The 16,956-nt window shown below is 38.6% G+C and overlaps 1 protein-coding gene across 2 annotated transcripts in view; it reads right to left on the bottom strand.

Moving 5' to 3' along the window:
• PACRG (parkin coregulated) overlaps positions 1 to 16,956 on the bottom strand; it is a 545,678-nt gene that overhangs the window by 465,290 nt on the left and 63,432 nt on the right. For both annotated transcript variants that reach the window (XM_055433658.2, XM_088840953.1), the window contains exon 2: positions 12,343 to 12,477. In XM_055433658.2, the coding sequence (XP_055289633.1) occupies positions 12,343 to 12,477 (135 nt within the window). The remainder of the gene's footprint in view (positions 1 to 12,342; positions 12,478 to 16,956) is intronic.

The following is a 16,956-nucleotide window of genomic DNA, read 5'->3' as shown; positions in this document are numbered from 1 at the left end:
CACAAAAGGAGAAGCCCCCGCTATGAGAAGCCCACACGCCACAGCGAGACGTAGCCCCTGCTTGCCCCAATGAGAGAGAAACCCGGGTAGCAGTGCAGACCCAGCACAGCCAAAACTAAACTAAAATAAAATAAAAGCACACATGTAGAAGATAGCCGAACTCAAACAATACACTATTGGATAAATGTTACCCTATGTATATACTTTATTCATTTTCAAATTTTCAAAAACAGTAATACTTTTAAGTTAGAAAAAAAGTTAGAAAATCTAAGAATAAGGGCATACAGATTTTACATACCATATAATGACAAATATTTCTTTACAAACTATTATGTATACTACGATCTCAACTGAAGAGAAGAAAGATAAGACAGAAATACTTTGAAAAATGTTAACAACTGCCTTCAGTGAGTGGTAGAAAGATGACTGATTTATTTATTCCTTCTACTTTTCAGTATTTTTTATTTTATAAGATAAAATGTATATATTTCATATTGAGAATAAAACTTTATAGGTAATAATAAAGATAAAAATTTACACTTTTCAGTTCAGTTCAGTCCCTCAGTCATGTCTGACTCTTTGCGACCCCATGGACTGCAGCACGCCAGGCCTCCCTGTCCATCACCAATTCCCAGAGCTTACTCAGACTCATGTCCATTGAGTCGGTGATCCCATCCAACCATCTCATCCTCTGTTGTCCCCTTATCCTCCTGCCTTCAATCTTTCCCAGCATCAGGGTCTTTTCAAATGAGTCAGTTCTTCGCATCAGGTAGCCAAAGTATTGGAGTTTCAGCTTCAGCATCAGTCCTTCCAATGAATATTCAGGACTGATCTCTTTTAGGATGGACTGGTTGGATCTCCTTGCAATCCAAGGGACTCTCAAGAGTCTTCTCCAATACCATAGTTCAAAAGCATAGTTCTTCGGTGCTAAGCTTTCTTTATGGTCTAACTCTCACATCCATACATTACTACTGGAAAAATCTAAATTTTCACATGAGTTTAACTAATTAATCTACCAGAATTAATTTCTTCAGAGAATTTTCAGTCAGCATAACCTTCTTTTTATAAAGGTAAAACATTTCCTGAAGTTGTTGCCTCAAATATTTATAAAAATTGATATGATTATTCATTAATACTTTATTTACCTGAAAGTAACAGAGAAACTGTAATATAACTTAGAGCAGTTGAAAATTTACTTAGTATCCAGAAGCCTCAAATATAAAGACACTGATCACTCTAAATAAAAACATCAACCAAATGATTACTTTTAACCTATCATACCCTCAATCTGATTCCTGTGTCATCTGTCAAAGAACTTTTGATCTCAAAAATACTTCAGTAAAGAGAAGGAATATCTGACAAGTGATAAGAGGGAAACATTAATTAAATCACTAACTGGAATAGAACTGAAAATTCACTCTCCAGGAGGCATATAAAAATCATCAAAAGTCTGACATGTGTCCCCAAACAAAACTTTGCGAAAAACAGCAACACTCATTTTTTGTTTAAAGATTGCTGTTGTTCAGTCACTTGGTTGTGTCTGACTCGCTGCGACCCCATGACTGCTGCATGCCAGGCTTCCCTGTCCTTCGCCATCTCCCAGAGTTTGCTTCAACTCCATTGAGTCGGTGATGCCATCCAGCCATCTCATCCTCTGTTTAAAGATTGGATGTTTCTGAGATGGCAACATTTATCTTGCGGAGGGTGGCAGCAGCCCCATTTCTTCGAGGGATAGTGACAGAGCATCTTAGCTGTGGTACCCTGGCTCCACCAAGACCACTCCTACTTCTGAAGAGCTGGGGTTGTGTAACTTGAGAAACGGGAGTCATTTGTTTTTCCTTTAGCTGTCAGCCCACTGAGATGAAACTTACAGCATCGCTTGTTCCCCTTGGGCCCCTTGTAATGTGAATTGTCTTTAGCCGATGCTTACCAAATCACTGTCACATAACAGCGGCCGACCTTTCTTTTCAATCTATGCACTTTCCAGGAGTTATAAATCAGTTGACTTTCAAGCTCGATGAGATGGCATATGCCCTAGTTTGAAGAACAGATGGAGGCTTGGGGGAAAATTGTTTCTGCAGGCTTGCTACAAGCAGCACTGCTCCATAAAAGTGAACCATTCGCACTAATTTCTCACATAAATTATACAGGCAGCAGGGAGCACCAGCCCATTCAGCAGAAAATCTTTCATCGAGCTTTTGGAGGTCATCTAACCAATTTAAATTAAAGTTATTTCTGATACATGGCTGTATTTTCATGCCAAATACTTTTAAGACAGAGCAATTCACATCAAATAAAAGGATGGCATTAATTGTGTATGCAGTCCCTTCCTTCAAAAAACACCAAAAAGTACTTTAATTGCTGGAGGATTATTATATTTTTTTCAAGACTTTGAGAAAAAGCTCTATCTATTAATTAATCACAGAGGAATTAATAGCGGGAATGCGGCAGCCTTTCTTGTACAAAAATTAGGTAAATTGTCATTTTTCTTGTAAAATTTGCCTTACAAGTTCTACTTAGGCCTGTTCTCCAAACTCAAGCTTTGGCAGTTATCAAAAAATACAGAAGCCCAGGACAAGTCAAAGAATATATTCATTCTTTCTTCATGTAAAACAAATTATTCAATTCAAATAAATTTGCTTATAAGATTTTTAAAGATCAATATCAATTTTGCCTGGGGAAATAGATACAGCGTTAATTTTTTGAATCCTAAAAAACTGAAACATTGAGAAACTGAAGGACTTAATTATTAATCAAAATGACAGAGCTTTGAGAGCCGCATACAGAGGGTTAGTGGACCAGACATCATATCACGGTGGGGTTTCCTCATCGTATCATGGCGGGGTTTACTTTAAAATGTGGTTGTGTTTACAGACAACGAGCTATCATGGTTTAGACCAATTTTAATCATAAGAAAATTAGCATACATTTTAATAATAATTATATTCAATAAATGTTTGTCCTGGTAGAAATTATCAGTCATGTCGAGGAAAACAGTCACATTGACAGAGCTGTGTATGTTTCATGAATACCAATGCCTCCAAGAACTGAAAAAAAGGAAGAGAACGTGCTGGAGAAGAAATTCTTGGCAGAGTCATATATGAGTATTAAAAACTAGGGGGCTGACATGGAATTGAAGGCACTGTCCAGACACCATCAGTAGATGCTCTTTTAAAACTTTAGGCATCCAATTATCTTAAGCACAGCATTTTCTTTACTTGAATATTCAGACTGAACATACATTTTCAGTCATTTGTAAAGAAAAATAAACTTACATTAGAATTTAAGAAATCGATAATCATCGGGAAAGCATTACATATAATTTAAGCATTTTCAAGGTAAAATTCAACCTACAGAAACTGTTGCATACAGCTCTGGACTGTGCGTTCAAATTAACTTTCTGGCCCTTATCTTAATTTGCCACCAGAAGACTTGGTCTCTACGGCTAATTTCTAATTAATGTTTGTTCTTTAAGCTATTTCATGAATATCTTAAAATAAGGCTATTTTAGTAACTGTGAAACAAACTTTATTAGCCCCCAATTACAAAGGGCCACGCCAGTCATTCAGTACAGGTTGTCACAAAAGAGAGTAAGGCCTAGAGGGTGAGACGCGTGCTCAGGAAACAGTGTCCTGGAAGTGGAACTTAGCGGTAACCAGTTGTGGGATGTTTTATATTCATTCAACACACATCTCTGGGCGTCAGCTCTGTGCCAGACACTCCTCCAGGCACTACACTGGCATAAGGCAGGGAACAAGCTAGAAATACAGACAAAATCCCTGGCTTATTTTATTAGCCTTGTTACCAGCTCCATTGCAGGTCCCTAGCTGGTTTTCATTTTCTCTCATCTTCCCTGTTGTATGCTAAATTTCTGTATTTTACAGTTCTCTGTAAAACAGCTTAAAATCTTTTAGTAAAATGTTAAAGTGGATTAAAATTTATAAATGAATATACATATAACTCATTGATTAAAATACAGAAAGATGTGTGTTTTAATTACATAATTAATGTTGCTTTATGAATTAATTTTTAATCAAAAAACAAAGTTGCGTGATCCAAGTTTTAACCAACAAGTAATGTATAATTTGTAACATTAACCTCAGGGAATTATGCTTCAATGGTGAAGTTCTATGCACCTCCAATAGGCCAGGGAGGGAGATGCATTTTTGGCAAAGAGGAGGGGCCACCGAAAGCCCGTTGTCACTTGGACCTACCTGAGTGCATCACAGGCACACAGTTCTGGCTTTATTCATTTAACTTCAACATGACTGGCTGCTGCTGCTGCTGCTAAGTCGCTCTGTCATGTCCGACTCTGTGTGACCCCATAGACGGCAGCCGGCCAGGCTCCACCGTCCCTGGGATTCTCCAGGCAAGAACACTGGAGTGGGTTGCCAACCAGAGGTTATTTCCATATCAAAGACTAAGAAAACAAGAATACAGAAATGCCCCAGGTTGCTATGCTAATTTGGACAATGCCACTATGCAGTTTCTATGACTTAAGAAGGCAAGTTTGAAAAAAAATTAAGAGGAAAAAACTGAGTAAGATTCCTTTTAAAAAGACTAAAAAGTATGTGTGGTTCGGGACAGATTATATAAGGTGCTGAGAAATGAAATGGTGTACAGTTTCAGACAAGGTTTATACCTGTCTGTTGTATGCAGTTTATTTTTTTACAACTTTCCATTTTGAGGAAGACCTCAAAAACTTCTACAGTTAGGCACGTAGTTTTCCTGTTGCATCTCTTCTTTTCCTATTTGAAAGACTTCTGAGAGTAGAAGAGTGCAGAGCTCTTAGGGACCAAAACCAGACTTAATTTCATTTGTGTTAAGAGTAAGTGTGAGAGTAGGAGTATTGCTTGAGACGGATGATGCGCAGTATTCAGAGACAGCAACGAGAAACACATGACGTACAGTCTCGGGAAGAAACGTTTGATTAGAAAGGTGAGACTTGGTTAGGCAGATTTAAAATGACTGTGGTCATCAAACCTTACAAACAAAAATTAAAACTTTAAGAATCTGTTTATATTATCTATGTCAAAAGGATAATAAAATACTTTTGACAGATAAAATTTACACATACATTTTTAACAAATCAATAAGAAATAGACTAACTCTTCACTAGAAAACCGGACAATTTAAGAAAAGGACTCAAAAGGCAAGCAAATTAGTTAAGCATATAAAAATGTTTAATGATCCTAATAATCAATAAACAAAATGAGATGCTTTACCCATCACCTTAGCAGACTTTTATTTTAAAAGAGGATCCAGTGATGAGGATGGTTCTGTGGAATGACTGTTTTTAAAATATTACTTTTGACCTACTAATTCCTCTTCAGGGAATTTAACCTAAGGATGCAATCAGAGGTGGAAACAAAGGTTTATGTATCTGGGTGTTTCATTTAATATTATTTAGAAACTACATCCCCCTCTAAAATTGGAATAATCCTATAATGTCTAACAGTTGGGAAGTAGTTGATGAAGTATGACTTTAAATTGAAGAAAGCAAGGAAAACCACTAAGGCATTCAATTATGGCCTAAATCAAATCCCTTGTGATATACAGTAGAAGTGACAAATAGATTCAAGGAATTAAATTTGATAGACAGAGTGCCTGAAGAACTATGGATGGAGGTTCATGACATTGTACAGGAGGCAGTGATCAAAACCATCCCCAAGAAAAGGAAATGCAAAAAGGCAAAATGGTTGTGTGAGGAGGCCTTACAAATAGCCGAGAAGAAAGAGATGTGAAAGGCAAAGGAGAAAAGGAAAGATATACCCATCTGAATACAGAGCTCCAAAGCATAGCAAGGAGAGACAAGAAAGCCTTCCCAAGTGAACAATGAAAAGAAAAAGAGGAAACCAAAATTAAAGATACCAAGGGAAGATTTTGTGCAAAGATGGGCACAATAAAGGACAGAAACCGTAGGGACCTAACAGAAGCAGAAGATATTAAGAAGAGGTGGCAAGAATACACAGAAGAACAGAACTGTACACAAAGATCTTAATGATCTGGATAACCACGATGGTGTGATTGCTCACCTAGAGTCAGACATCCTGGAATGCGAAGTCAAGTGGGCCTTAGGGAGCATCACTACAAACAAAGCTGCTGCTGCTGCATCGCTTCAGTCATGTCCAACCCTGTATGACCCCATAGACAGCTACCCACCAGACTCCTCTGTCCCTGGGATTCTCCAGGCAAGAATACTGGAGTGGGTTGCCATTTCCTTCTCCAACAAACAAAGCTAGTAGAGGTCAAATCCTAAAAGATGATGCTGTTAAATTGCTGTACTCAATATGCCAGGGAATTTGGAAAACTCAGCAGTGGCCAGAGGACTGGAAAAGGTCAGTTTTCATTCCAGTTTCAAAGAAGGGCAGTGCCAAAGAATGTTCAAACTACTGTACAATTGTACTCATTTCACCTGCTAGCAAAGTAATGCTCAAAATCCTTCAAGCTAGGCTTCAACAGTACATGAACTGAGAACTTACACATGTTCAAACTGGATTTAGAAAAGACAGAGGAACCAGTGATCAAATTGCCAACATCTATTGGATCACACGGAGAAGGCAATGGCAAGCCATTCCAGTACTCTTGCCTGGAAAATCCCATGGATGGAGGAGCTTGGTAGGCTGCAGTCCGTGGGATTGCTAAGGGTCGGACACGACTGAGCGACTTCACTTTCACTTTTCACTTTCACACATTGGAGAAGGAAATGGCAACCCACTCCAGTGTTCTTGCCTGGAGAATCCCAGGGATGGGGGAGCCTGGTGGGCTTCCGTCTATGGGGTCACACAGAGTCGGACACGACTGAAGTGACTTAGCAGCAGCATTGGATCACAGAAGAAGCAAGAGAATTCCAGAAAAACATCTACTTCTGTTTCACTGACTATGCAAAAGCCTTTGTGTGGATTACAACAAACTTTGGAAAATTCTTCGAGATGAGAATACCAGACCACCTTACCTGTCTCCTAAGAAACCTCAGGAGGTCAAATGCAGGTCAAGAAGCAACAGTTAGAACCGGGCATTGAACAATGGACTGGTTCCAAATTGGAAAAGGTATATGTCAAGGCTGTATATTGTCACCCTGATTATTTAACTTATACCCAGAATGCGGGGCTGGATGAAGCACAAGCTGGAATCAAGATTGCCAGGACAAAATATCAATAACCTCAGATATGCAGATGGCAACCCTTTGTGGAAGAAAGCAAAGAGGAACTAAAGAGCCTCTTGATGAAAGTGAAAGAGGAGAGTGAAAAAGTTGGCTTAAAATTCAACAGTCTAAAAAGATCATGGCATACAGTCCAATCACTTCATGGCAAATAGATGGGGAAACAATGGAAACAGTGACATATTTTATTTTGGGGGGCTCCAAAATCTCTGCAGATGATGACTGTAGCCATGATTAAAAGATGCTTGCTCCTCGGAAGAAATCTATGACCAACCTAGACAGCATATTAAAAATCAGAGACATTTTTGAGATTATTTCTTTGTCAGTTGCTTCATTTGCTATTATTTTCTCCCATTCTGAAGGCTGTCTTTTCACCTTGCTTATAGTTTCCTTTGCTGTGCAGAAGATTTTAATTTTAATTAGGTCCCATTTGTTTATTTTTGCTTTTATTTCCAATATTCTGGGAGGTGGGTCATGGAGGATTCTGCTGTGATTTATGTAGGAGAGTGTTTTGCCTCCGTTCTCCTCTAGGAGTTTTATAGTTTCTGGTCTTACATTTAGATCTTTAATCCATTTTGAGTTTATTTTTGTGTATGGTGTTAGGGAGTGTTCTAGTTTCATTCTTTTACAAGTGTTTGACCAGTTTTCCAGCTCAATTCCAGAAAAATAAATGACCCAATAAAAAAGTGCACCAAAGAACTAAACAGACATTTCTCCAAAGAAGACATACAGATGGCTAACAAACACATGAAAAGATGCTCAACATCACTCATAATCAGAGAAATGCAAGTCAAAACCACAATGAGGTCCCATCTCACACCAGTCAGAATGGGTGCTATCCAAAAGTCTACAAGCAATAAATGCTGGAGAGGGTGTGGAGAAAAGGGAACCCTCTTACACTGTTGGTGGGAATGCAAACTAGTACAGCCACTATGGAGAACAGTGTGGAGATTCCTCAAAAAACTGGAAATAGAACTGCCATACGACCCAGCAATCCCACTGCTGGGCATACACACCGAGGAAACCAGAATTGAAAGAGACACATGTACTCCAATGTTCATCGCAACACTGTTTATAGTAGCCAGGACATGGAAGCAACCTAGATGTCCATCTGCAGATTAATGGATAAGAAAGCTGTGGTACATATACACAATGGAGTATTACTCAGCCATTAAAAAGAATACATTTGAATCAGTTCTAATGAGGTGGATGAAACTGGAGCCTATTATACAGAGTGAAGTAAGCCAGAAAGAAAAATACCAATACAGTATACTAACACATATATATGGAATTTAGAAAGATGCAAATGATAACCCTGTATACGAGACAGCAAAAGAGACACAGATGTATAGAACAGTCTTTTGGACTCTGTGGGAGAGGGTGAGGGTGGGATGATTTGGGAGAATTGCATTGAAACATGTATATTATCATATGGGAAACGAAACGCCAGTCCAGGTTCGATGCATGATACAGGATGCTCGGGGCTGGTGCACTGGGATGAACCAGAGGGATGGGATGGGGAGGGAGGTGGGAGGGGGGTTCATGATGGGGAACACGTGTACACCAGGGGTGGATTCATGTCAATGTATGGCAAAACCAATACAATAATGTAAAGTAATTAGCCTCCAATTAAAATAAATTTAAAAAAATCAGAGATATTACTTTCCCAACAAAGGTCCATCTAGCCAAAGCTATGGTTTTTCCCGTAGTCATGCATGGATGTGTGAGCTGGACCATAAAGAAAGCTGAGTGCTGAAGAAGCACTGATGCTTTTGAACTGTGGTGTTAGAGAAGACTCTTGAGAGTCCCTTGAAAAGAAAGGAGATCAAACCAGTCAATCCTAAAGGAAATCAGTCATGAATATTCATTGGAAGGACTGATGCTGAAGCTGAAACTCCAATATTTTGGCCACCTGATACGAAGAACTGACTCATTGGAAAAGACCCTGATGCTAGGAAAGATTGAGGGCAGAAGGAGAAGGGGATGAAAGAGGATGAGATGGTTGGATGGCAACACCGACTCAATGGACATGAGTTTGAGCAAGCTCTGGGAGTTGGTGATGGACAGGGAAGCCTGGTGTGCCACAGTTCATGGGTTCCAAAGAGTTGGACATGACTGAGCGACTGAACTGAACTGAACTGATTGATCGTTCATAGATCATTAACTTGCCCCTGATAAGTATACAGAAAATTTTGCTACAAATATCTTGCAAAAGGTTTTTCATATTTACCAAGGAATGTATGATAAGCATAGCCATCTCAAAGATGCATATACTAGTCTTATTTTTTCATTTTAATAATGATTCTCAGATTGTTACAGTCTCCTATCTGGCTAGCAGGTTCAAGCATTTATTTTTGACTGAATTATCTTATCTTAATCTAGAATAGCACTGTCTAATATGGTAACCATGTGGCTCTTTAAATTAAAATTAATTAAAATCTAAAATTTAGTTCCTCAGGCTCACTGGGGACATTTCAAGTGCTTAATGGCCACATATGGCTACTTGTAATGTATTAGACATTACAGATGAAGCACATTTCCACCATTGCTGAAAGATGCATTAGACCGTGCTTGGATCTTTAGTGATACCACGAGGGATGCACTAAACTGCACAGATTCTGGCGTCTGGTCTGCCCTGTTGTTCTGACATGTGGAAGAAATGATCATTTCGTGTGCTCTAAACTATGATGGCAGTTCAGGATGTGGGTTGAGAAACCTAACCTTGTAGAGACATTTCTTGAAATTCTGATAAAGGAAATGGATCTCCTTGCCACTTAATTACACATACCAGTTCACATCTCACCACCACTCTTGGAGTCTTACGGGTGTCACAAAGACTGGAGACAGGACAGGTACTTTCATGGGAATCAGAGCTACTCAGAAGTGTTCAGCAAGGGGCAAGCTAGGCCATGAGGTGAGAAGTTTGCTTGACCAGAGCTCTATCCACACACAATGGAGTATAGTGCCGGGTCTGGGGCAGATTTTAGTGTGGTTTTTGCAGGGTTCTTGGGGAGCCCTGCTTTCTTCAACATTCAATATCCATTCCTTAGAAATGTTATCCTAAAAGAAGGCCTCTGGTCTTACCAAGTATCAGACGTTCCCCACACTATATGTGCCAAGAAATAAATACGAATAAATATGAGAGATTGCTCACAAGCCTGTGCTTAATAAGTTTAATGTTTTATCTTCAGCATTATAGTAGTACAATTGAAATCTGGTTGGCAAAGCTTTAAAGGATTGAAGTCTACTGGTTATAGGATAAGATGTCTTTTTAAATGTATCCTATTATCCTACCAGCAGCAGCAAATAAATTGCTTCCTCTTTAATCTGACTTTTTAGCCTGCTGAATCACTACAATAGTCAATAGTAGCTTAAAAGAATTAATATAGCTATAAAAAAGAAAAGCAGTTTATATGCCATCTGACTGCTGGAGTACCAAAGACAACGCAAAATGATTCATCCTATGCTTTTATTATTTTCAGGATAAACTTTTTTTTTGTCTCTTGACATTTCTAGAAGTTACTCAAGATTATTCAAGCAGGTCAAAAAAAATCTATGAATTCTTTTATTGATACAATTTTTATGTGCTAAAATTACATAAAACACCAAAATCCACTTGTTTTTCATAAGGAAATATGGCATATTCTTTTACTCAAAAGGAGTCAATTTCTTAAGAATCTCTATGTTACCATGCATGAATTGGTACATTGACACAAACATAAAATCCATGCAATTAATCAAATACAAACCAACCCCTAACTAAAGTTTTTAAGATTGAAATATCTAAATTAGTTATATTGACATATATTTTTTCTCACCATGCACATTTTCATATAAAAAATGCAAATTTTAAGACAGATGATTAAAACCAAGATAATAATGTCCTTCATTTGTCCAAAATATATAACAAAACTTAATAACAAGGACAACTTCAGATTTTCCTTGCCAAATAACTTTTTAATAATTCTAAGTTCAGTAACTGGATATTATATGACTGCTCAAGATCTAGAAATGTTTGATAATTATGTGAAAACATTTAAAGACATACTAGAAATAATACAATCAATTCTTTCAGTTTTTCCAAAAAAGAAGGAAAAGGTTAATTTTAATGAATCTTTCTAAGCTGTTTACTTTGATGAATTCTTCACTTTGATCATTCTTATTTTTTAACATAAATTTGTTACTAATGATAAATAATCCTGACATTCGCCCTTCAGACACTACTGTGGGACATTTTTGCTACATGGATCAATTGCTAAATTCAAAATATTTGGCAAAACCTTTTGTGTCCCTTAACCTGATGCTGTGCTCACACTCATGCAACTGCTTTCCAGTCTTCAGGCAGAGAAGCCCTTTTAGCTGATAAATATCATCCAAAGCAAAGTCCTTGATAACAAAAAATAATTAAATAGCAGAAGCTGGTTAGAGATCAGCATTCATTTTTCAAATTAAATGTAAAAGCCTTCTCCACTTGAGAGATTGGCAAGTTTTTACAAATAGCATCAGCGAGCCTTTTAGAAAGAAACACAGCCACATTAGAATGGAGTCATTAGGCAATACATTTATTTTGAAGCCAATTAACCTTTTGTCAGAAAAATGTCGGTGCTATAATGCTTTCAGCGGAGGAGGTCAGTCTCTAACAGAGCACGTGTGACAGCCACTGCACTGGCTGACACGTGCTGCAGACAGAGAGGAGAGGGCCTCCGTCAGAACCCGCCTGCTTTTGTATTCCACTCTGCATTTCCAGGGAGCAGACAATCTTGACCTATCCATTTAGGTAATTAAAGCTTCCATTTGGAAGTGTCCTGCAGGAAGGTGAAATTTGGGGGGAGATAAATGGCTGTTGCTCTCCGCATCCAGCCACCAGTTCCATCATTTGATGGACTGCCTGAAACAGGCTGGAATGCCAGGTTCTCATAAAAATAGAGATGAATCGGTCAGCACACAATTCTCTAAGGCAAAGCAACTCTGTCATTTTCTTTTCCTGCAGGCTATAATTTAATTGTTAGTCAAGGTGGGCAACTGACACAGAGGGGCTTCCTCTAAGAGCTTATCCACTATCTTCCACTCACCGAGAAATCACCCCAGCTTATTTACTTATCAGCCGATTGTGTTTGGCACTGGGAGATATCACTTCCACAGCGAGCACAGCTGGTTCTCGCAGCTGTACAAGGACTTACCTTCCACGCTATTTTGTTTCCTTTCGAATCATGTTCAAGGGCAATTGGGAAGTCTCCTCGTTCATAAAATTTTCGAAACGCTGTGGGTTTGGTGGGTCTTTCTTTGAATGCTCCTGCACTTGGAGGGCCTCTCACCTTCAAAGGAAAAAATTAAAAAATTAAAGTAGGAATCGGGTTTTAAAACACATGGGAAAATGCACGATGAAAAGACTGGTTTTTACAAGTTTCATTTTGTACAAAACGTTCTGAAGACAAATCAAATTATCTTAATAATGGGCAATAAAAATCTCAGAAACATTTGGAGGAAAAAAATTTATAATCACTGTTAAGGATTTACTTTATTTCAAGCTATCTTACAAAGTATTCCTAGAAAGTGTCACTTTAAAATTATCACTTTGTAAGGAAGGAAAGCCTGAACTTTTGTTTAAAGAAAACATTTTAATAAAAGAAACTAAGTTCAGAGTGTTAAAAATTATAAGATTCCTAATAACTGGAAGTTCTAATCCAAGTCCGATATACTTTGTGGAATATTCTAGAAATATATTTAATATATCACCTTCAAATCTCTCTATATAAATAAAATAAAAAATATGTTCTCAGGGTATAAATATTAACCACAAAACCATAAAAGTGTGATAAAAAATGAGCTGTTGTTTAATAGCTAAGTTGTGTGCAATTCCTTGGGACCCCATTGGTGGTAGCAGGCCAGGCTCCTCTGAAAATTAAGTGATGATAAATGAGAGTTTAAAAAGAAAAATGGTGGTCTACGTTTGATAACATGAGTTTCCAAAATATGAACATTAAAAGAGATTATATGAGAATCTTTCACCTGCCAAACTGTGAATTTTATCAATGAAGAAATATCTTATATTGACCTACTCATATTGAGTACAACTTTAAATCCGAATTATTTACATATGAACTCATTCATTAGGTTACAAAATTCAAAGTGATTAGTGATCCAGCAATCGCACTCCTGGGCATACACACCGAGGAAACCAGAATTGAAAGAGACACATGTACTCCAATGTTCATTGCAGCACTGTTTATAATAGCCAGGACATGGAAGCAACCTAGATGTCCATCTGCAGACGAATGGATAAGAAAGCTTTGGTACATATACACAATGGAGTATAACTCAGCCATTAAAAAGAATGCATTTGAACCAGTTCTAATGAGGTGGATGAAACTAGAGCCTATTATACAGAGTGAAGTAAGCCAGAAAGGAAAACACCAATACAGTATACTAACGCATATATATGGAATTTAGAAAGATGCAAATGATAACCCTGTATACGAGACAGCAAAAGAGACACAGATGTATAGAACAGTCTTTGGGACTCTGTGGGAGAGGGTGAGGGTGGGATAGTTTGGGAGAATGGCATTGAAACATGTATATTATCATATGTGAAACAAATCGCCAGTTCAGGGTCGATGCATGTTACAGGATGCTCGGGGCTGGTATGTGGGGATGACCCAGAGGGAGGATAAGGGGAGGAGGGAGGTGGGAGGGGGGTTCGGAAGGGGCAGCTCATGTACACCTGGGGTGGATTCATGTCAATGTATGGCAAAACCAACCAATATAATATTGTAAAATAATTCAGTTCAGTTCAGTTCAGTCGCTCAGTCGTGTCCGACTCTCCGCGACCCCATGAATCACAGCACGCCAGGCCTCCCTGTCCATCACCAACTCCCGGAGTACACTCAAACTCATGTCCACAGAGTCGGTGATGCCATCCAGCCATCTCATTCTCCGTCGTCCCCTTCTCCTCCCGCCCCCAACCTTTCGCAGCATCAGAGTCTTTTCCAGTGAGTCAACTCGTCTCATGAGGTGGCCAAAGTATTGGAGTTTCAGCTTTAGCATCAGTCCCTCCAATGAACATCCAGGATTGATCTCCTTTAGAATGGACTGGTTGGATCTCCTTGCAGTATAAGGGACTCTCAAGAGTCTTCTCCAACACCACAGTTCAAAAGCATCGATTCTTCGGCGATCAGCTTTCTTCACAGTCCAACTCTCACATCCATACATGACCACGGGAAAAACCATTGCCTTGACTAGACGGACCTTGGTCGGCAAAGTAATGTCTCTGCTTTTTAATATACTATCAAGGTTGGTCATAACTTTCCTTCCAAGGAGCAAGCGTCTTTTAATTTCATGGCTACAATCAGCATCTGCAGTAAAATAATTAGCCTCCAATAAAAATAAAAATTAAAAAAAATAAAATAAAATACAAAAAAACAACCAAAGTGATTAGTGAAATGTTTAGGAAATTATACTCCATTGTATTGTTCCATACATATAGTCTAAACATTATTTTTCTTATACCTGTTTATTTTTAAAAAGTAAATATTATTCATTTATTAGTCTAATAAAAATAATTATTTTGTCAATTCTTAATATAACAAGATAGCAAAATAATTTACCTATTATCTTAATATTTTAAATTATTTGACATCATATTAATTTTTAATATCTGTGCAAAAAGTTTTAATTTTAACAAACTATATATAAAAATATATCTCACATAAACAGATAAAGACAAATGCAGCTTACCTGAAGCTCACATAAAGACTAATGTTAGAAACTGAGTGGGATATTAAGAAATATTAAGATGATTAAATGCTGAAGTGGAATTGAGGAGTGTGGTAACACAAAGGCATTTACTAGAGTTTAAAATCATCTATTTTCTGTTTTCTAAAATAGAAAAACATCTATTTCTGCTTCATTGACTATGCCAAAGCCTTTGACTGTGTGGATCACAATAAACTGTGGAAAATTCTGAAAGAGATGGGAATACCAGACCACCTGACCTGTCTCTTGAGAAACCTGTAGGCAGGTCAGGAAGCAACAGTCAGAACTGGACATGGAACAACAGACTGGTTCCAAATAGGAAAGGAGTACGTCAAGGCTGTATATTGTCACCCTGCTTATTTAACTTATATGCAGAGTACATCATGAGGAACGCTGGGCTGGAAGAAACACAAGCTGGAATCAAGATTGCTGGGAGAAATATCAATAACCTCAGATATGCAGATGACACCACCCTTATGGCAGAAAGTGAAGAGGAACTCAAAAGCCTCTTGATGAAAGTGAAAGAGGAGAGTGAAAAGTTTGGCTTCAAGCTCAGCATTCAGAAAACAAAGATCATGGCATCTGATCCCATCACTTCATGTGAAATAGATGGAAAAATAGTGGAAACAGTGTCAGACTTTATTTTTTTGGGCTCCAAAATCACTGTGGATGCTGATTGCAGCCATGAAATTAAAAGACGCTTACTCCTTGGAAGGAAAGTTATGACCAACCTAGACAGTATATTAAAAAGCAGAGACATTACTTTGCCAACCAAGGTCCATCTAGTCAAGGCTATGGTTTTTCCCGTGGTCATGTATGGATGTGAGAATTGGACTGTGAAGAAAGCTGGTCACCGAAGAATTGATGCTTTTGAACTGTGGTGCTGGAGAAGACTCTTGAGAGTCCCTTGGACTGCAAGGAGATCCAACCAGTCCATTCTAAAGGAGATCAACCCTGGGTGTTCATTGGAAGGACTGATGCTAAAGCTGAAACTCCAATACTTTGAACACCTCATGCGACGAGTTGACTCACTGGAAAAGACTCTGATGCTGGGAAAGGTTGAGGGCGGGAGGAGAAGGGGTCGACAGAGAATGAAATGGCTGGATGGCATCACCGACTCGATGGACATGAGTTTGAGTGAACTCCAGGAGTTGGTGATGGACAGGGAGGCCTGGCGTGCTGTGATTCATGGGGTCGCAAAGAGTCGGACACGACTGAGCAACTGAACTGAATTGAGCTGAACTGAGAGTTTAAAATGACCTTCACTACAGAGCACTCTGTCCCCAGCATACGATCACATAGCTTACTGAGAAGACAATGGGCAGTGGAGAAATACGATTTCCTTTTGCTCATTAAAGATTTGGAATTTGGTCTGGTATTAGAATTATTAGCCACTAATTTCAGCCAAGTTCATTCAACTGTTAAATGAGCATGTGCCTACGGCAACTACTTTGTTCAGAGCCCTGAGCTGGATGCCATACAAAAGAGGATGTTTTCCACAATATTAGTATGATGGAAGCTGTAGAGATGTCATTCTCAGACTTTTGGGATTCATGGAACAATAAATTTTGAATCACATTTTTGGCAACTGATAAAGAATTGACAGATTTTTATTTTGCCAAGAAGTTATAATTACAAAAAATATTACTATCTACCATCATGTCACCATACCCTCCAAAGGTGGTAGAACATAATCTAAGGAAAGAAAATGTACCCAGCATGCATACGTATTTATAGAAAGTTATAGTGCTTCCCTCGGAGAAGGCAATGGCAAGCCACTCCTGTACTCTTGCCTAGAAAATCCCATGGATGGAGGAGCCTGGTAGGCTGCAGTCCATGGGGTTGCTAGGGGTCGGACACGACTGAGCGACTTCACTTTCACTTTTCACTTTCACACATTGGAGAAGGAAATGGCAACCCACTCCAGTGTTCTTGCCTGGAGAATCCCAGGGACAGGGGAGCCTGGTGGGCTTCCATCTATGGGGTCACACAGAGTTGGACACGACTGAAGTGACTTAGCAGCAGCAGCATAGTGCTTCCCT

The sequence above is a fragment of the Moschus berezovskii genome, chromosome 10 (genome assembly GCF_049115385.1).
Source record: "Moschus berezovskii isolate FMDL1 chromosome 10, NW_MosBer_1.0, whole genome shotgun sequence".
NCBI lineage: Eukaryota > Metazoa > Chordata > Mammalia > Artiodactyla > Moschidae > Moschus > Moschus berezovskii.
This window is presented reverse-complemented; position numbering and strand designations above follow the sequence as displayed.